At 33.0% G+C, this 22,310-nt stretch overlaps 3 protein-coding genes across 3 annotated transcripts; all 3 read right to left on the reverse strand.

Annotated features, from left to right (window-relative positions):
- Window positions 1–446: 446 nt before the first annotated feature.
- On the reverse strand, window positions 447–1,555 carry LOC128160348 (caveolin-1-like). The gene is made up of 2 exons (XM_052823656.1): window positions 1,396–1,555; window positions 447–945 (listed from the first exon to the last, which is right to left on the reverse strand). The coding sequence occupies exons 1-2, from the start codon at window positions 1,456–1,458 to the stop codon at window positions 619–621; spliced, it is 390 nt and encodes a 129-aa protein (XP_052679616.1). The 5' UTR covers window positions 1,459–1,555; the 3' UTR covers window positions 447–618.
- A 5,823-nt stretch (window positions 1,556–7,378) lies between these two features.
- On the reverse strand, window positions 7,379–8,884 carry LOC128160349 (caveolin-1-like). Its single transcript, XM_052823657.1, has 2 exons — window positions 8,725–8,884; window positions 7,379–8,038 (listed from the first exon to the last, which is right to left on the reverse strand). Exons 1-2 carry the CDS (start codon window positions 8,785–8,787, stop codon window positions 7,712–7,714), a joined length of 390 nt encoding a protein of 129 aa, XP_052679617.1. The 5' UTR covers window positions 8,788–8,884; the 3' UTR covers window positions 7,379–7,711.
- Window positions 8,885–13,680: 4,796 nt separating this feature from the next.
- On the reverse strand, window positions 13,681–20,367 carry LOC128160347 (caveolin-1-like). The gene is made up of 2 exons (XM_052823655.1): window positions 20,205–20,367; window positions 13,681–14,311 (listed from the first exon to the last, which is right to left on the reverse strand). The coding sequence occupies exons 1-2, from the start codon at window positions 20,265–20,267 to the stop codon at window positions 13,982–13,984; spliced, it is 393 nt and encodes a 130-aa protein (XP_052679615.1). The 5' UTR covers window positions 20,268–20,367; the 3' UTR covers window positions 13,681–13,981.
- Between the last annotated feature and the right edge of the window lie 1,943 nt (window positions 20,368–22,310).

Genomic DNA, 22,310 nt, shown 5'->3' on the forward strand with positions numbered 1-22,310 from the left:
AAATCGTGGCATGGTCACATCTTTAATCCTGAGTAAGATTAACTCCTGTACTCATTCTTAAAACAATTACTCTCAACAAACTGACGTTCATTCAGCTTGATAACGTAATCCTTTATTATATTATGTCCTAAGCTATAAGTCTTAAGAAAGAAGGAATTTCGCAGCTGAGCAACTTAACATTGCAAACACGAAGTATGTAGAATGTTACTAAGAACAAGATTACCATATATTAGATATATACCAATTCACAGACCAACTGACATGCTTTTCAATCTACGTTCTCTTTCAAGTTGGAATAGTACCTACAGTTTTGGTGCAAGCCTTTGCAATTATACAATGAGCCCAACAAAAAAAATCACACAAAACAAGGCATTTGGAAGAAATCAACAGTAATTTATTTTCTGTTTTATTATAAATCTTAAACAGGTTTTAAAGTTTTCTTTAAAAAAAAGTTGATTCAAATCAATAGTCTATAAATCTAAAACATTTTGTGCTAGTCTTTCTTTCAAACAAAAGAAAAAGATGCAATGTTTTAAATTTATGTTACAAAGGATCTAAAAGAAGTCTTTATATGCAAAGTCAAAGGTGCATTTAACGCTAATAAAAATGATGAAGTCCTCATTTCTTGAAATGATGGAACAATCCACCAAAGGCTTCACAGCAGGGTACGACACAGCAGTTCGCACAGTTGGTGTAGATTCTTTGGCAGAGACCGCAGTTGATCTCCAGAATCTTCAGACAAGGAGTAATATACCAGACGTGGTAAAAGGCAATGATGGCGAACTCGCAGCCCCATTCAGCAGCGATGCAGCACCCAAAGCACAGAGTGAGGATCTTGTAGCACAGTCCTTTCCACAGATTGAAGCAGAGGTGAGAACATTTCCAGACGAAGTCAATACTGTGGGTACCGTCAGGCTCTCCTAGGACATCATTGAAATGAAGAGTCTGTCAAAAAAAATGTAATAAGCATTACAACTCATGCAAGAATACTTTCAGAGCATTGGGACAAGTTGGAGATTGTGTATGTAAAATGGCCTTAGAACTAATTTATATTTAGTTGCCTATCCCTGAAAAAATATTTCGATTGCTATTTCCCTACATATTACTTGCTTAGAATTTTTTTCTTTTAAAGCTTAAAAATCTAAAGGATTATTTATTATATATATATATATATATATATATATATATATATATATATATATATATATATATATAAAATATTATATGTATATATATACATGCAATTATCATTTAGATGAAATAAATACTTTCCTAGATTAATAAATACAAATAGATGAAGAAAAACGGTATAAAATGAAAATATTTGATTCAGAAAATTTGTTTGAAAGAAAAACTAAACAAAAAAATATTTGATTTGAAGTCTTAAATTCTTACCCCAAGATGAGCGTTCAATCCATTGGGATCCCTGTTGGACAGATCAATCTCGTCTCCGCTCATGTTGAATGCTTACAGTTCGAATTCCACCGACAAACTGATTTCTATTAGTATATGGTCACCTAATCGTCGGTTGACATGGCTCTATTGTTTAGTTTATATATTTATATTGGAGACCTGAGATTAATACAACTTAAAAAGGGGGATTATTGTATTAATACACACGGGCAATTGGTTATTGAATGTTTTTATGTTTTGGTCTGAATCAAAAGTATGTATCTAAGCGTGTATCGCGGCAAAGCGGATCTATAAAGAGAAGAGGTACAGGTTTTTTAAAAAAAATAATCCATCAACAAACCTACTAGTAAATATGCGTGCGTATATTTATTTAAGATTCTTATATGACATGCTGTACGATGAAAGAAAAATTTTAAGGAATCTAATGAAACTGCTTTAGCTTTCAACCAGCCCCACCCAACACTACCGTAAAAAAAAATTCGGAAGATTAAATTATGCCATTTTCTATCAATTCTTTCTATAATCGGTTTTGTAGAATTTATCCTCTACTTGTTTTTTTTTTAAATCGACTCCCCCAATCGATCTTATAAGGTTCTTACATGAATTCATGTAATTTAGAACGGAACGTTATTCATGAATTTAAAGGAGAATGCTATTGATTTAATAACATTTCAGAATTACCACTGTAAGTGAAGTTTACAATGATTTTAAAACAGATGTATCATTGAACACCTATATGTATATGCAAATACAAAAACACAGTATGTACTATTCACTATCCAAATTTAATCCATAGCTACAGTATTAGTAAGACATTTTGTTACATGTATATCTTAATTGATATTTATTAACATTTATTCTTTTGAAAAAAAAAGTAATGAAGGAATGAATTATTTTGTCAACGTGATAAAAATATTCTCATACAATCATATTTTGTATATACAATGTATATAAGCTTGCTTCCTCCCCTTCGTATTTTGTAGACTTAAACATATGTTTTTTGAAACTCACATGCGCAATTCTAAACATACGTGTCTCGAATAAACAAGTTTGACGAAGTAATGTATTAAACGTCAATATGATAACTCTATGCAATGTATCATAAGAATGGTCTAGACAGTTAAATGGCGAACAAAACGTCGTGTCTCCTGGGTGAACAAATATCATATCCTTAGAAGTTTCGGGTTTATTTCAATTCAATGACATGAAAAAACCTGAGATGAGCAAAAATGTTCATACACCCCTTTCGGCACCCCCCCCCCCTTTCCAAAAAAATATCAAAAACGAAAAATAGATTCAAAATAATGGAAATAAAAGAAGAAAATTAAATCTTTAGAACTCGACGTACTTTGTATCAATTTATGTCGTTTGGTATAATGAACAACTTATTGAATGAATGTTTGGGATATATGAAGATTCCTTTTCAAAAAAAAATTATATTTCGGGCATTGTCATCGGAAAATGTTTTTTTTTTCTTGAAATATTAATATCACCCTTACCATCAACAAATAAATATATATTAGTCCTTGATAATTTTTCTTACAATATCAATGCAGATAAAGAACACCACTTTCGCCCCCTATTCAGAGAAATAAAGAAATTAGATTGTTAGTATTGAACAAAAACATATTTCTTTTTGTCTTCGTCTTTTTTCTTTTCTTTCATCTCTGAATGCATGGTGTGTAACCGAATGCGTAAGCCTTGCGGCAAAACACTTTGAAAAATAACGCACTTCGGAAAAAAAAATGTTCGAACACGTTTGGACCTAATCAACGCACTTGGAATTTTTTAAATGCGCTTTAATATAAGACCAAGTTAACCTAGTTTGAATTTTTTTCAAAGTGTGTTATAAGATACATCTACATTTTTTATTATCAAGACACTTAACGTACATTGAATAAATAATTTATGTAAAAATCACAAAATTCTAACCTGTTGATAGTATGATGTTTTGTTAACACTGGTGAATCAAATTTACCGTCTTTGAGAACGGGGATGGGGTTGGAGGTGGGGTTAACTTAATTTACATGCAATTACCATGACATCATTTAATTGATAACAGGAAGAAGGTTCAATATCCCTTATTTACCTTCCAAAACATGATATTCAGTAAACGTTTAAGAACGGAAAAAGATATACGCCTTGTTGTAAATATTTTTTCTCGCACTGATGTTTTTAAAATATCACAGTGCATTCAATAAATGAGTTGTTCTTTAATGTAAATTGTCAACCTACGTAAGTTTATGAAAAAAAGAAAAAATCTAATTCAGAAACTGTTTGTCAATTTAGCAAAGAATGCATTGTGTGTGGTTTTTTTTTTTTCAATATGTCCAACTGAGCTCAAAAGTTAAAACAATCGTCAAGTTTATATTAACTACAGTATGTTAACCAACTTGCAACAGAAGCGTAAAGAGCTGCCTACATGTGTGATATAAAAACTCTCTATTAATAACATCACCAAAAACCTTAAGCAGGCGTAAATCATGCACGGCTAAACCTGTCAAAGATAAAGATGGTAAGGTCCTCACCAAGCTAAACGAACATATGGAAAGGTGGAATGAACACTTCATCGGTGTCCTGAATAGGCCAAAACCAGATCAACCGGTAACCTTACCACCGAAAGAAAAAAAAAAAAAAAAAAGCGGCAGGAATTTGATGGTATACCACCTGAGGCGCTAAAATATGCTAATATATGGAGGAGAAGAGATACGTGAATACTTGTGAAAGCTATTAAATAAAATCTGGGAAGCCAAAAGAATACCAATAGAATGGAACAAAACTAATGGGCTACTTGTAAAACTGTCTAAAAAGGGAGACTTGAGCTGCTGTGAAAATTGGAGAGGGATATCCTTACTACCAATAGCTAGTAAGATCTTCTGTAGAGTCATATTAAACATAATAAAAGATGCAGTTGATAAAGTTTTACGGAATGAACAGGCAGGCTTTAGATCCAGCAGAAACTCTACTGACCAAATAGCAACTCTAAGAATAATTGCTGAACAATCTGTCGAATGACAGTCATCATTGTACATAAATTTTATTGATTTTGAAAAGGCATTCGACAGTGTCAACAATAATGGAATGTGAATACTACTGAGACACTATGGAATACTATCTAAGATAGTGAATATCATAAAGACCCTATATGAAGTATTCTCAGTCAAAGTGATACATGAAACATTCCTCACTGATTCCTTTTAAGTATATACCGGATTGAAACAAGGCTGCTTACTCTTGCCCACCCTCTTCTTAATAGTGATAGACTGGATAACACAAAAGGCATTTGACAAGTCAAGGAGAATACAGTGGACAATGGTCAGAAGATAAGAAGACCTAGACTTTGTTGACGATCTTGTTGCCTTACTGTCCCACCAAATAAAAAACATCGGAGAAAAGACCAACATACTAAGTGAAATTGGAAAGATGATAGGGCTCAATACTAACAGCAAGAAAACAATAATTATGAAAGGGAAGATAAGAAAAGGTGGACCAATCACAATCGAGGGGGAAGACCTGGAAAAGGTATAGCAATTCAATTACCTAGGGTACATTATTAGCAAGACAGGTGGCTCAGATGAAGATATTACAGCCAGAATAAGCAAAGCCCGACAAGCCTCCTCAATGCTCAAACCAGTCTGGAGTTCCACCACACTAAGGGAAAGTACAAAGATCAGGATATTTAACACCAATGTCAAGTCGGTGCTTCTATACACCATAATACGGATGTCAAACCTGGAGACTAACAACAGGACTACAACAAAAAATCCAGGTTTTTTACCAACAAATGCCAACAACACATATGTAAAGCATCTTCCAGAGTCAAGAGTTTCTGATCCGCTCCGCTCTTCATAAACCCTTGACCGAAAAGACAATACATATGCGGGTTAACGATTACGCCATCTAGTAAGAGATTTCATTTTTGAACTTTTGTGACCTCTTGTTCTAGCCAATCAGAGAATGCGTTATAAACAGAAACAATACAGCAATATGGCTGCTCCCATGAACAAAATCAAATTTGTAGAAAAAATGGTTTCACTCGGACATTGATTAATGCACATTGCACAATTAACATCATTATTAACGTTTCTTATAGTATCATGCAAACTTGCATGACACCAACCATCGTGCGAGGTTTCTAACCGCGTCTGATTCTGCCTATTCGATCAAAGGTTTATGTAGAGCGGAGCGAATCAGAAACTCTTGACTTGGGATAAAGAAGTAAAGTACCAGCCAGGAACTAACATCCCTCCAGATAAAAAAAAACAAGGCGACGGATTGGTCACACATGGAGAAAGCCCCAAAACAACATCATCAGAGAGACACAAGACTGGAATCCACAAGGCCAGAGAAAACAATGGAGATCACTACACAGCTGGAAAAGAACAATATTGAAAGAACTTTTTAAAGTTATTTGGAAGTATTGGTAAGACCTGAAATGAGGCAAAAAGAACAGCCCAATACAGAGTGAGATGGAGAGCGACTGTAGTAGCCCAATGCTCTACAAGGAACGAAGAGGACTAAGTAAGTAAGTAAGATGATATCCCGCGCAATTTACACTTCACATATGAATATGATATACAATGCCTTATATGTTGAACCATATTGGTTTATTTTTGTATATTCTATGTCCCGATTTTTTCTTCGTTGCTTTCCAGAAATTATTCCTATAAATTCAAATAAAAAACAAACTACATCAATGTCAGATAAATTACCCTAAGTTGTAACTTTGCTAAGATTGCTCTCTGAATTTTAAGGTCCGATACAAAGACTGCTTTGAAAAAAAAAATTGGGATCCCCCTCTCTCTCCACTATTCAACTTCTCCGTCTCATTAATGAACATAGACGAACACTGTAGAACACAATTTATTCACTGTTTACAAATTAATGTATAAGGTTTACTACCAATCTGTCGTTATATAAAAACTGTATAAAATTAAAAACCGCTAGTTTATGCATAACTGCCTACATTATATCTAAACCAAACTTCAACAAGGCTAGCTTTTTAAAAAGCTAAGAATGTCAGCCAGTGGAATATTAATTTTTGGATAAACGTGAATAAACGATCTATTCAAAATACGGGCTATACATTTTTTTTGAGCGATCACAATATACGTGTGTACAATGTACATTTAGTTTGTCCTTTACGTTTTATGGCTGCAGGTGAGGAGACAAAGTTTGTTATATCATTGGGTTGCATTGTCCACCCCATTAAGATAACAGTTATCATATCAACTTTTGCGTCTCATTTTCTAATCTATAATTTCAAATCCTGGTTCTGGGATTCATGATTTAATTAAGGTTGTTTCTACACCACCAAGGAAGCATTTATATGCTTTCAACTAAAATTGATAAACCAAAAGAATATTAGAAAACAATTCTTTATTTTTCCCCTCTCCCCCATTATTCATCGACGTCTGATGAATAATATTGTGATCTACCAAAGAGTCTATACTAAATTGAAGATACATAGTAAAAGGAAACTTGCAAAAGCTCGTAACCCACCACCCCCCCCCCCCCCCCTTTAGAAGCCGTAACAGATGCTTATTGAATATAAATATTTTGTATGGGTTAAATTTTAGCAAACGGAAAGGCAAAGGGGCTATCCTTGGATCTCATAAAAAAGTTTAAACCAACTTGAGTGTATTTTACTATATTTTTTTTATCTTTGAATTTAACAATCCTAATGAGGCCAAGTTATTGGTACATATGACATGGTTTAGACACTCCTTAATCTTACTATGTATACACAATAAAGCTTTCTGATAAAACTTAAAGCAAAGCGGCGCAAAAGATCGAAATAAAAAAGTTAAGAAGTCTTAATCGGATAAAATACATTCGCCAAACTGTATACTAGATTATCTAGCTATATATCGGGTTAAAATAAAGTACGACGAGGGGGGGGGGGGGTACATTTCCGAACAAAAAGATTTGGTGCAACGTAGGAAGTTTTAAAAATAAAACTAAGTCATAGTAAAACAATTTAATAAATAAGTTACGTCTGTAAAATAATAATATAAATCGCATTGCAAAGTTGATATTGAAACAAAATGGGAAAAAATATGTTGAATGTTGATATATATCTAAATATGCTTTAAGAATGCATGTAGTTTCTAAAAAAGAGATGTAGGTAATCATGTTATAAGAAAACGTTGTTACTGATAGCTAATTAATGAAGAAAAAATCAAGGACACATTTAATATATGTGTCTTTCAAAAAGTTCAAAGGTTAAAAGTTAAAAGCAGCTGAAAATTGAATCTTTGCATAAACGTTCATCGTGGAAATATAAAAGAAGGATGTATTATTTTTTGAAATGATGGAACATTCCTCCGAAGGCTTCACAACAGGGTACGACACAGCAATTTGCGCAATTGGTGTAGATTCGTTGGCAAAGACCGCAGTTGATTTCGAAAATCTTCAGACAAGGAGTAATAAACCAGACGTGGTAGAAGGCAATGATGGCGAACTCGCAGCCCCATTCAGCAGCGATACAGCACCCAAAGCACAGAGTGAGGATCTTGTAGCACAGTCCTTTCCACAGATTGAAGCAGGCGTGGGACATTTTCCACACGCAGTCAATACTGTGGGTACCGTCAGGCTCTCCTAGGACATCATTGAAATGAAGAGTCTGTAAAAGTCAATCACATTTATCTTTGAAAAAATCAAAGAGATAAAATTTCAAAAAAGATCAAATGCAGGTATTGTATGTCTAGTGTTTAGTTTGTTTTGTATATTTATATTTTGTTTCAAATTGTTTTGCTTCGGTTTTTATGGGTTTCGAAATGTACATTTATACCTTATTAGGAAAGAAAAGGATGATTGAATATTTTTTGTAATTTTTCATAGCTTCAAGAATAAATTTATATTGTTAGTCATTTATTTTGCTATGTTTTTGTTTCATAGTAATAAAACAGGTCATTACAACTATCACCATACATAACGTCAGAGAAAAATGAATGTAAATAGGCACAGATTTACTGTTATAAAAACTATAGTTTTTATGGTTTTATTTCATCATCATTTAATGTCAATTACATATGAACTGTTTGCGCCTATGAGAAAAGTTAAAGAAAGGCTATTTTTTTTTTAAAAAGGGGCATTTTAAAAGCTCCCTTTTTCATTTTAATTAAAATTTTCGCCTAAAATTTCAAATATTTACTAATGCTTAAGATAAAAAAAATTGCCAATATTCATTTGAAAACTTTTTAAACACTCTACTGTATCCATATGATTAAACAAGTGTGATAGTATAAAAATACCATATTAAATAGGCCTACGTCAACTTTATAAATAAAAACTGTATTTATTTCTTACCCCCAGATGAGAATTGAGTCCATTAGGATCCCTGTTAGACAAATCAATTTCGTCACCGGCCATTTTATTTATTATTGTCCGTGCTTACTGCTAAAGACTTCTGCGGAGTTTGACAGAACACGGCTGTTATTTTCTTGGTCTATATATGCCGTGTTTACTTGACCATGTCTATTTGTCGTAGAAACCAAAGGTAAACCCCTTGTGTTAACTCTAATACACCGATTAACTGTGTAACGGTAATTTTGGATTAAAACACCAAACTTTGGTCATTGATCGATGGACGTTCAAGTAAAATTAGACCTTAACACACTTTCAAAAAAGATGGGTAACGAATGGAAATTTATCTTTTTTTACGTCCAGCTATCAAAAAATGCATTTAACTGGCTGTGTTTGTGCTAATGCAGCGAGATTACGTGTACTTATAATTACATTTATTGTGAATTGTCCTACGTTTGGTAAATCCAGTTTTGTTCCCTATATTTTTGTATATATCTTGTAAAGTTTTCTTTATCTATAAATAATTTTAGCCACTTTCAGTGAAATGTTTATTAGCGGTTATAATATATATATATATATATATATATATATATATATATATATATATATATATATATATATATATATATATATATATATAGTTTTTCTTGGTACTGGGGATAAATAAACACAAAGAATTTCGCCCTACCGGGCTCCTCAGTAGAAACATGTATGTCGTGTAAAATCTACTGAAGAGCCCAGTGTGGTGAAAGCGTTATATTAAATAAAAGTTGTTTGAACATTGGACTTATTCTCTGTGTTTATTTGAATGGTAGTTCTCTTTCTAGGAAATCATTTTTAGTCTGTTTTCGCTATGTTTAGAAAAAACAATATCCTAGTGCTCGTTACATTCCATTTTGCTTTAAAAATTGTTTTTCTTTGTTAGCATTCAGTATTGTAACGATCTTTGGTTAGGCATGAAAGACTTGTAAGATACGAGTATATACATGTATATACAAAACTCAGCGACCGACATTAAACATTTTTGGTTTACTATTGACTATGCCTTTATAAACCAGTATATTAATAATTTATAACTAGAAAAAGCAATTTTTTTAATTGATAAATTAATTTATTTATACCTTTAGTTTAAGAGGGTACTTTAATTTTTGTTTTGCACACCAACACTAAATTATAGATAAAAGAACTATCAGTTAAAATGACATCAATAATTTGATTAAAGATATTTTAAAATAATACAAACAATATTTAATTTATTCATTGAAGGCTAAACAAGGATGTTTTTATTTAATATTGATTATCGAAAAGGCGACGTTCACCGACTTCTTGAAACATTTTGCATGGCCAAAAACAATGTAGCAGGTTACTTTGCAATGTGATTTGGGTAGTTACTATTGTAATGCTAACCTATGGACTAGTAAGAAAACATTTGTTTGACGTAAACCTCCTGATTAAGAAAGATTAGATTAACAACTGTGGTTTTTTAAAAAAAAAGAAACCATTGTTTTTTTGTGCTTCTTTGCTTCAAACCAAATTTCATAATCAGGATTAACCTGGTATATTTTCATCGTCGTGTAAAATATTTCGGTTCAGTTGGCATATAAATCAGTTCTTATTATGCCCATTAATTATAACTTCATTAATTAAGAGGGCTGTATGGTCGTGGCCATTTTTACACCGTTTTGATTTTATACTTTGGTTTTTCTGAGATTAATCAGACTTTGGAGTGATACCGGTATTTGTTGATGTTAGTTAAACAAGAGGCCCATGGGCCACATCGCTCACATGAGGAACAATAGGTATGATAAAATCAGCTTACTGGAGTCATAATACAAACTATCTGGACAATGTACATAATACATGTAGATCCTGTATAAATAAAATCCATTTTCCCCTGAATATTCTTATGGTTATAATCATTAGTCCCTTTTCTAACAGGATGATTTTATAGTCATATCATATGTTGAGTATTGCAGTTCTCAAAAAGATACTTAACAATAGTTTATATATGGGATATAAACGTACATCAACCTCTGAACCTTCTCGTGAGGCCAAAGAATTGTCCTGGGGCCAAAGTCTTAACAATTATAAAGAATCATCTGGCTGATTAGTTTCTGAGAAGATTTTAAAAGATTTACCCTATATATTCCTTTGTTAAGCTTTGACCCCCCATTGTGGCCCCACCCTACTCCTGGGGATCATGATTTTCACAACTTTGAATCTACACTACCTGAGGATGCTTTCACACAAGTTTCAGCTTTCCTGCCTGATTAGTTTCTGAGAAGAAGATTTTTAAATATTTACTCTGTTTATTCCTATGTAAAACATCGACCTCCCATTGTGGCCCAAACCTACCCCCAGGGTTATGATTTTCACAATTTTGAATCTACACTACCTGAGGATGCTTCCACACAAGTTTCAGCTTTCCTTGCTGATTACTTTCTGAGAAGAAGATTTTTTAAAGATTTACTCTATATAATCATATGTTAAACTTCGACCCCCCATTGTGGCCCCACCCTACCCCCAGGGGTTATTATTTTCACGACTTTAAAACAACTTTGTATCTACACTACCTGAGGATGCTTCCACACAAGTTTCAGCTTTGCCGGCTAATTAGTTTCTGTGAAGAAGATTTTTAAGGATCTACTCTATATTCCTTTGTTAACCTTCGATCCTCCATTGTGACCCCACCCTACCCCCTGGGGTCATGATTTTCACAATTTTGAGTTTACATTACCTGAAGATGCATCCACACAAGTGTCAGCTTTCCTGGCCGATTAGTTTCTGAGAAGAAGATTTTTAAAGATTTACTTTATATATTCATATGTTAAACTTCGACCCCCCATTGTGGCCCCACCCTACCCCCGGGGGTCATGATTTTCACAACTTTGAGTCTACGCTACCTGAGGATGCTTCCACACAAGTGTCAGCTTTCCTGGCCGATTAGTTTCTGAGAAGAAGATTTTTAAAGATTAACTCTATATATATTCCTATGTTAAACTTCGATCTCCCATTGTGGCCCCACCCAACCCCCGGGGGTCATGATTTTCACAAATTTGAATCTACATTACCTGATGATGCTTTCACACAAGTTTTAGCTTTCCTGGTTGATTAGTTTCTGAGAAGAAGATTTTTAAAGATTTACTCTATATATTCATTTGTTAAACTTCGACCCCCCATTGTGGTCCCACCCTCAGGTGAGCTAAAAAGGCTAAGTTTACAATACAATAAGTTGTTAAAGTTGGTTTCTGGAAGAACAGACTTTGAAAATTTTCTTAATAAATATTGACAATTTTTTTTACTTTTTTAATCTTTAGTTTTTAAGATCTGTGTACAAACATAGAATTGTGAGCAAATCTCTATATCTTGCTTATAATTCGAAGCTTAACACTCAAATATGGTTAGTAAATAGAAATTGTAAACAATTAGAACCATTATAACAGGAGCTTGGACTTTGGGTAGTTGTGTCAAACAGCAATGTGACGTATGCCTGTCTATTTCATTTCTGCCAACTCAGTGAAAGCTCATTGAAATCAACACGATTTGTCTGGCTTTTGAGCTAAGACTACGCAATCGGTGCATATTTCACTTGAATCCAGCATCATTTTTAAACATGTTTTGACGCAAGAAATGATAGCTACGTCCTACGGAAAGTCCAAGGCCTTGTTAGAATGGTTCTAAACACAAGAAACATGGACTACATGTATAACGAATTCATGTTTTGGAAATGAATCATATATATACATGTATATACCTACTTATTTCCGACAGCGATATCAAACTCTATTTAAACTAAATAAACTCGAGAAAATGCCGAGCATCTCAACAAAACCTTTTTCATTAATCTATCATTACACAAAAGATAATGCCGAATTACCGATAGAATGAATTGTATTTCAGTAGGCACCTACCCCATCATCTGATTTTGCTTATTTTGCGCAGGTAAACAGTTAACTGTTTGATTTACCGAAGTCTCTGTTTGATTTAAGATGCAAAAATCACGAAATACAGACGATAGTTTCCAGGTTACAAAGCATAAATAATGAAAACGAAACGAAAATCAGAACAAGCGAACACCAACGTCATGTGTGAAAACTGTCAACGCATTGAAATATTTAGCCTCAATTTACTTCACAAAATCGGCACCAATATATTTTGCATGATTCAAAATTTCCCTTCATACGCGAACTGTTGCACAACAAGCAAATTCATCATAGTCAGATCGACCCTTTTTCGTATAATGTCATGGCTGCTTTAAACAAAGAACCTCGTTTTAGAAGTATGGAATACGAGTCGTGGTAAAATGGATATGCAAACCCGGGCCGTGGCAAAATAAAAGCCGGGGCAAATCGGCAATCGTCAATTCCAAATACGCATTATTTTGCAGCAATATTTACAGCGAATACAAATATACTAGTCCATCAAATATCCTGAAATTTTAATGAGATTGGCAGATTAATACCTGCCAATCTTTTGTTTTGCACTGGCCAAGTCTTGCCTACCCATTTTACCGGATGCCGAGCCCGAAGCTATTAAACTGATTGAAACACGCCTTTCCTTTATTATTATTTTCGTAATAACTCAGATTTGAAACAGAATTACCCCTTAATTTTTGCAATTTATATTTTCCTTCCCATAAGGATATTAAATGATAAAGTACGTTGAATTTGCCTCGGTAGTCCTTGAGAAGATTTTAAAAATGCACCCCCTCCCTTTTTCTACAATTTCAAGGTTTTCTCCGCTTTGAAAATAGATCGGACTTTTATTTCTGCAATTTATATTTGCCCTCCCATAAAGATGCTTTGTGCCAAATTTGGTTGAAATTGGATAAGCGGTTTTAGAGAAGAAGTTCAAAATGTAAAAAGTTTACAGACGGACAGACGGACGACGGACAAAATGTGATCAGAGTAGCTCACTTGAGCTTTCAGCTCAGGTGAGTTAAAAATAAAAACAACAAAAATGCATTATCTTCCTTCTTTCTACTTCTTTTAAAGAATTACAATGGAAGTAAAATATCGCAACAAAATTTATTTTACATTTAAGAGAGATAAACATTGTGAAGCTAATAAACAGTTTAAAAAAGAGTATAGCTTTATCTATTATTTTGTCAATTTGTGATTCTAATGTGTTCGAAAAGAAACCAGTAAACATTACGAAAATATCCAAAAGAAATACAGATAGTGAATGCATATTTCGACAAAACAACAGAAACATCTGACTTAATATCTCAACAAAATATTGTTCTAATTATGGGCGTTTTTCACGTGCTTTTGAAATGATGGAACATTCCTCCGAAGGCTTCACAGCAAGGTACCACGCAACAATTGACGCAGTTGGTGTAGATTCGTTGGCAAAGACCGCAGTTGATTTCGAAAATCTTCAGACAAGGAGTAATAAACCAGACGTGGTAGAAGGCAATGATGGCGAACTCGCAGCCCCATTCAGCAGCGATACAGCACCCAAAGCACAGAGTGAGGATCTTGTAGCACAGTCCTTTCCACAGATTGAAGCAGGCGTGGGACATTTTCCACACGCAGTCAATACTGTGGGTACCGTCAGGTTCTCCTAGGACATCGTTGAAATGAAGAGTCTGTAAAAGTCAATCACATTTATCTTTGAAAAATCAAAGAGATAACATTCTAAAAAAAGGTCATTACAACTATCAATATAGATAACGTCAGAGATAAAATTGGATGTAGATAGGCACAAGTTTAATTTTATAAAAACTAGTTGACTTTGTTTTATTTCATCATCATATAATGTCAATTACATAATTATGAACTGTTTGCGCCTCATTTCCTAGGAGAAAAATTAAACAACAACATTGTTGAAATGAAGAGTCTAAATATTAGAATAATAATTTTTATGTATTATAATACATCGTACGTAATATAAAGAAAAAACCACAACTCGTTTCAGATCAGATTACAAAAATAGTGTGATGCAATCGCAGCCGACTATAGACACCAACTTAAGGTTCCTCACTACACCTTGAAATAGTTTCTTAAATCAGCAGAAAAATTACTTGATTATGATAGATGGATGATGGATAAGAGGTATATGCGTCATATAGGCGAAAAAATGTGCACTTTTAGATTTTAAAAAAATGATATTTTCAAAAATTGCATTCAGTAAACATGAACAAAAGCCCCAGGCGTGTTCGAACTCATGACCTGCGGTTCACAAGCCTGATACTTTAACCACTGAGCTATTACGATATACATGTACATCTGAATCGATTGATACAAACAGTTTAACAAAACATTTAAATCGCCATCTTGTGACGTAGTGTCTTAAAAAGTATAAGTCACGGTGTAGTGAAGTACCTTAAATGAAACACTAATTTAAAAGGTGTAATTGAAAATTGCAGTTGAACGATTTTATTTCAGAGCGCCGCTTTGAATTGTCAAAATAAAACAACAACAACATATCTAACTGCATCTATTTGACTTTTTTAAAATGTTAATTTAAGTAAAAATGTAAAAAGATGAGGAATCATTTTAACACGAGCTTGAACTTTGGGTAGTTGTGTCAAACAGCAATGTAACATATGCCTGTCTATTTCATTGCTGGCCATTCAGCTTTGGCTCTTTGAAACAACAAGATTTGTCTGGCTTTCGAGCTTAAAGACTACGCAATCGGTGCATATTTTGCTTGAAACCGCGTCATTTTCAACTTTTTTCTGACGCAAGAAATAGATAGCTACGCCCTACTGAAAGTCCAAGGTCTTGTTAAAATGGTTCTATCAAATGAGCATACTATATATATTAATTATACTATTACAGAATTATTTTAATTATGTACTTTATGCATTCAGCGTAAAAAGTAAAAATATCGTCGTTAAGTCTAGTGAAGTTAAATGAACACATATAACACTGTTACAGCTGTATCACTACATCATTATTTATGATATAGCGAAATTTTTCAGCTTTTTAAAGCTTTAAGGTAATTATCCATACGTCACAAAACAACGTCTGACGTAATTCACGCGTTATTACGTCTTGTCCGTGCCCGATCTAATTGAGAGCTAGCGTTAAAAGGTGTAATTTAACGAGGCCGGGTCTAATATTTGTTCTGAAATCAAGCTGACCTAGAAATTGATTCAAAACAAAGCTATTCAAAATACTGACAACTGCAATCAATTAGGCCTATTAATCAGCGATATGAAAACTTGACTGGGTTGTGTCGATTGCGTACTCGTTTTGAAAATATAGACCTCTTACTGTTTTCCTGCATAAACATCAATGCATTATAAGGTTGAGTTTAATCCAAATATTTGAACATTAATCCCCGAAAGTCCATAAACACCCAAAATGAAATCCTGACCGAGATCTATTCCAGTGCATAAGGGAGATAAATACACAAGGGGAAATAATTTGACCGATATCATCTTTATCCTTTTCGCTTAGCAACGAGCATATATATATTTTCCACACAAAAAATGTTTTTAGAATTAAAACCATACGCTGAAGAAAAGTTATTTCATTTTAAGAACAGTCTTTAAACCAGTTAAAAAAAAGGTTGAATAGAAGTTTGTCTTAAAAGCATATCAGGTAGTTAGCATTATCCACGCGTGTGTCTGCAATTTCTAAATACCGATCTCGATCCATTATAATTAAAGATTCCAAAAGAAACCATCTTTTGCGATTTAAATAATACACTCAGATTAATCAACAGTTTGTTTAAATCATGTTTTCTATTTAACAATAAGCTAAACATATTTTTTTAGAGTGATGAAATAATAAACCTATGCACAATTTTATTTTTACGGATCTTTTTTCAAATTATATATTTTAATGTTTTTTACCAAAAATATGCCCATTGTGATCCTGAAAAGGCCGGTCCTTTGGGTAATTTTATTTCCAATTGATGAAGGACGTTAGGGGGTAAATAATATCAATATTTCAGAGAATTCTGTACGTAAATAAAATTACAAGAGCTTAAATTCGCTTTGAAAATTTAAATCATTTTATCTCATTTGTTAGCAGATTTATCTATATTTTAATAAATAAGCAAGTGAACAAAAAATTATTTGTTTTGAAATGATAATTCCTTCATTTTACATAGGATACAAGGCAAAAAATGATTTTGTGAGAGTAAAATTTCAGGCTTAGGCTTAGATTCATTATGTATGAAAAAAGCGCCGTTTTCCGCAATCGGTTCTATTTTTAGCCACGGCCATAGCTTTAATGATACCGATGGACCAACCAACTGAGTAAAATTTGATAAGAACATATGCTCATATACATGTTTGAAAAATATGAAAAAAATCTGTACGCATTTTATTTATCAAGTGGGGTATGGACCTTTACCTTAAAAGGGACATGGTCGGGATTTTGGACAAGTTCTATTTTTCTGGGTTTTTTTTATTTACAATGCTTTAGGAATGCATTTCTGATGATCAAAATAAAATTCGAGAGTCAGTCGTAGAGTTATAGGCAAGATACATGGCTCACAATATTTTGATATGTAAACAAGGCTCGTGCCCTGTGTTTGTTTACAGAAGTTCCATATACCAGTGAAATAATCTTTTTCAAGCTAATTTTTTTTATTTCCTTATTCATTTTAAGCATAAATAAACAGTTCTTAACATCTAACACATTCATTTTACTTGTAAAACTGAAATCTTCACTTCAACATTCAAAATGTAAACAAAAGCTTTGTTTATATAGCAAAGCATTGTAGGCTATGTAACTCGCTTATAACGCAACGAATGACACTCAAATTTTGGTTGCCTATTAAAAATGCCTTACTGAAACATTTTAACTATTAAAATCGGAAAAATAATTCTCGACCAAAATCGTGACCATGCCCCTTTAAAGGGAAAAGATTTAAGTTGTAATATAGCGTCTCAGAATCTTATTCGCATTTGACCTCTGCTTTTGAGTAATTCTTCCAAAATCTTTCAATTCCTAACGACCAACCATGACGACAGGATCCCTGATTCAATAAGTAGCTTGTTTTTGTTCATTTCAAACGATTCTACAAAAGGCTGATGCTGGGGGTGTAAGGCGATCGTAGATTAATGTATTCAAAGAAGATTACTGCTACTACTTGAAAGACTTATAAAAGATCACTTCACGGTCAATATTAAGTCTCAATTAATCAACGGTTTAAAAAAGATCCGATTTATTTCTCACGATTGGTTGAGTGTAATCAAATTATAGTATACATGTATATATGTATTTGTGTATCTGCAGGTACCCAGTGATCTCTATGTAACACATAATAAAGTGGAATTCATAATAGCATTATTACGTGAATGTGGACAATGCTACGAAATGCTAGACTAAGTACAAATAGTTTAAAAAGCCAATTTTTTTTACATCTAAGATTTTAAGATAATTATATCATACGACAAGCGGTTTTATTTAATTTTCTTTTTTTTTGGGGGGGGGGGGGGTGGGGGGGGGGTGGGGCAGGGGTATGCAATTTTTTTTTTTTAAATTGGCAATCAAATTAAGATGTTTAGCATGAACAGATGATACAAAAACTAGCAATTGAAAAGACATTTTAACTAAAAGAGCAGGCATAAGAAACAGTAAAGATGATTAACTTGATGAGAAATTTCGGGTGAACATTGTTAGATATGAATGTAAAAAAAAATGTCTAGCTATTATTGCAATTGTCATCAACCTTATTTTTTATCTATTGATACATATTACACGAAGAATGATATCCAAAACAATAATATTTAGAAAAAAAATTGTTCAAAACCATTACTCTTTTTTGCATACCCTTTTACACTTTGCACACGCCCACAGAACCAAATAAAGCAACCAAAATATGTAACTGCAGGTCAGTAGCTCCCGGTCTAATCTTCGGATGGACTACCCAGAAGCTACAGTTTCTTGTTTTCTTGTTAAAAAGTTGCTATTTACGGCGCACAAAAAATTGTGGTAGCTTTAGACTGAATTATCATATTTTCGAACACAATATGTACATTTATTTGATCCCAGAAAATTTCTAGGACATACTTAACTACAGATATCATCACTTTATTTTCCTTTGGTTTTCATTTAAACTCCATCAGATTAGCCAGTTAACTATTAATTGAAGACGTATAAATGTTTAGATGTCAAAATGGTGGCTCTGGATCTGTACGTGAGTTTTATATTCTTCTTTTTCCGAGGTCGATTAGCGTAATGAAAAGAAAGCATCAGGCAAGTAACGATATCAATTGTAAATTGTCTGAAAATTTAACGATATTTAAAAATTGTATACTAGACTAAGTTTTGGTCTGTAAGCATCAATATTTTAACTTGTAAGTCTCTATATTAGCTCCCATGTCACATGTATCCAATTTTTGTCAGACCAAACGCTACAGACTTGCAGTTAGCAAAATATGTTATAATACTTGGTCAAATACTAATTAATGACTGAAAGTCACCAGGTGTATCAAATATAAAAAGATTTATGATTCTGAACACCCCCCCCCCCCCCTCGAAATATAGAAGTATCTTTTGTTTATATAAAAAAAAATATGTTTAATTATTCACTCTAGAACAGCATTTTTAAACAAGATTGTTTGGAAATGGAAATGCTTCCTATGCGATGGTATGTGCAATGTCAAGGAGGAAAACTCATTCTCTGAGTATTATAAGGTGATAATTAATTTGGTTAATTTGGTAGGAGCGTGCGTGCGTGGTCAAATCCATTAAAACCTGAAGAACTTTATGATAGATTTGGTCATTCTCCGACCAAAATTATCATCTCATAAAACTAAAAAAATAATTCCTTATTACATAAATTTATATAATTTTCAGCAATGATACTATAAAATATTTAAAATATTGACATAGTTATGTGATTTTCTTTTTTCTTGATATTGCAAACCCCGGTTGTGCCCCAATAATGCGTCATTTGAATTTATTGGACTGTACATTACAAAATTGTCACAGACAATAGACACTAAATAATGTAAATATTGCAAATTATTATTTGAATACATGTTATTTTATTTAACAATGTTCGGAAGAAAGACAAATGTTTGAAACAAAACCGAAACAATTAAGGACGATTAATAGAGGATGCAGGTAGAGGACTACCTTTGCGAAAAATTATTTACATGTAATAAATATATAGGTAAAATGTTTATCATGGTGTTAATAGTAAGTCTATAACAGATAAAAACCTTAAATTAATAAAAATACTTCTGCATGCAGTATTTAAGAATACTAAAAAGAGACAACGTGCAGAATCCATGTCATGGTAGCTGAATGTGCTATACACTTCCCCCTGTTTCTTTAAATGACCAAACAAATAATCAAAAGATTAACATGTTAGATTTTGTATTGATTTATGATATGCTATCAATGATGCAGTCGTGGTGCTCTAGTTTGAACAATCCGAAAATGATATTAAAATTTGTACCAAAGAAAAAACAAACAAACAAAAAACCCACTGGAAAATGTTTCATAAAATAAAATACGGATATGAATAAGAAATGTGAATTTCGTAAACGAGCTTTGTATCGTACATACCCCTAAATGGCTGTTCAGATTATTTGGGTCTCTGTTATCGAGATCGATTTCATCGCCTGACATTTTGCTAACTTAGATGCTGCACGTGCAAGGTGTTGTAAAGGGTTCGCTGCAATATATGTTGTGGTCTGAACTTTAAAAAATTAAACAAGACATATCGTCATTATTGAAGGTCGTTTGCTTGGTGATTAACAAAACATTGGCGAGTCCAACAGAGGACTTAGAAACATGCAACTTAAAAGAGGGTTAATTTCTACTTGCATCTGATTAAAAAAAAACCGACCACATCTTGTTTTTAATACAACACTGTATGTGATGTGTTACCAAGCATGGGATTTCGTGTTCATTTGTTAAGAAGATTATAGTCAAGATTTACAGTAGGGAGTTTAAACCATTTAACCTTTCTTCTCCACGTAAGCCTGCATTAATCTCCGATTTGTTGGTAAACGTTTTCATACATGTAAACGTCTATTTTCTGATATTATGTATTAAGTTATCCTATCTTTCTCCCAATTTCTCCCAAATCTTATTTTAAAGTTCCTTTTAAAATACAAAAATATTTATCATTATTATCTAATTAAATTGGATATCATAATATTATAATATTATACCTCTCATATCACAGAGAGAGAGAGAGAGAGAGAGAGAGAGAGAGAGAGAGAGAGAGAGAGAGAGAGAGAGAGAGAGAGAGAGAGAGAGAGAGAGATTTGCAAAGGGAGAAAACCTGATTTAAGAAAATATATTCAGATCCAAACGATAGGTTATTAAAGATGTTGCGCATACATTTAGACAATGCATTATATTTGATAGCTTGGTAATTTCAATCTTTGACAAAAATATTTTAAACGGGTTCTCAAGTAATATTGTTTTATATAATATCTTCAATCATTTAGATAATGACAGTTTGGAGAAAACAATATTTTTACTAAATTAAATCTTATATTATTACGATTAAGAGAAAAAACTTTAAAAAAAATTAACATAAACAGAAATTTTGAAATATATAATTATATCAAGCTGCATGGACAAAAAATGATACTTTTTATTATATGTTATTCTATATTGTTTTAATTCACTTGGGAGGGTAATTTTTAAAAAAAGGTACATTTAACATTGACGTGCAACACCAAATGATCAGATAGGCTCAAGAGTCTTCTGATTAATAACCATAAATGTTAAACTCTTACGGATTCATTTTTAAAAGACTGTAAATCTTTTCCATCCAAACCTATTCATACAGTTAAAAAATATACATATTTGGAAAATTAAATCATCTAGTTAACTATGTTCGAAGATTGAAGATTAACAGGAATTTTTGTCACGCCCAAACTCCAAATGAAATAGTACTACAGAATGTACTATTGTTACACTTTTGAACTGTTTTTAAAAATTCATTACAGTACATAACATAGACCTGATACCCACCGTTTAACTTATTTATATATGCACTTTGATCATTGCTATTTTATCCGTACGTTTCAAGCATTGTTTTGACCGTGTTTTTGCATTTGCCAGGCACCGTACGTAGCATCGTTTTTGACCGGGGGGGGGGGGGGGCAGACTCATTAAAAAATCTTGACAAGCCAAAAAAAAAAGACAACTTCCCGAACGAAACCATGAAAATCCCAATCCCGGGGGGGGGGGGGGGGGTGCCAAATACACCTATAACTCTTCATTTTCATTGTTCAATTTTTTAATTTTTACTTTTAAATTCTTAACTTGGTCTCAAAAAAGTGGGGGGAGGGGGCAACTCCTTGATAATTCACTTTTCATGATCAATATGTGAATTTAAGAAAAATCTTTTCTGCGACAAAAAAGTGTGTGTGGGGGGGGGGGGGGGCAGGCCTCCCTTCCCCCCTCCCCGATGATACGTGCCTGTTTACGCACGGATATGCATGTGCATGTTTGATACTGCATTAAATATCTCTGACGCAATTAAAATGAAAGTGTTTGACTAAGAAGGCACTAGATGGCCAACAAATTGGCCAACAAATTCACCATCAGATTTGCCATAACTTTAAGACATGATTTTTTTTACCTGTGCACTGTTATTAGTCAAGAACAAAACACATATATTTCACCTTTTGAATTTGATATTTTTTTTGC

This window comes from Crassostrea angulata, chromosome 8 (genome assembly GCF_025612915.1).
Source record: "Crassostrea angulata isolate pt1a10 chromosome 8, ASM2561291v2, whole genome shotgun sequence".
NCBI lineage: Eukaryota > Metazoa > Mollusca > Bivalvia > Ostreida > Ostreidae > Magallana > Magallana angulata.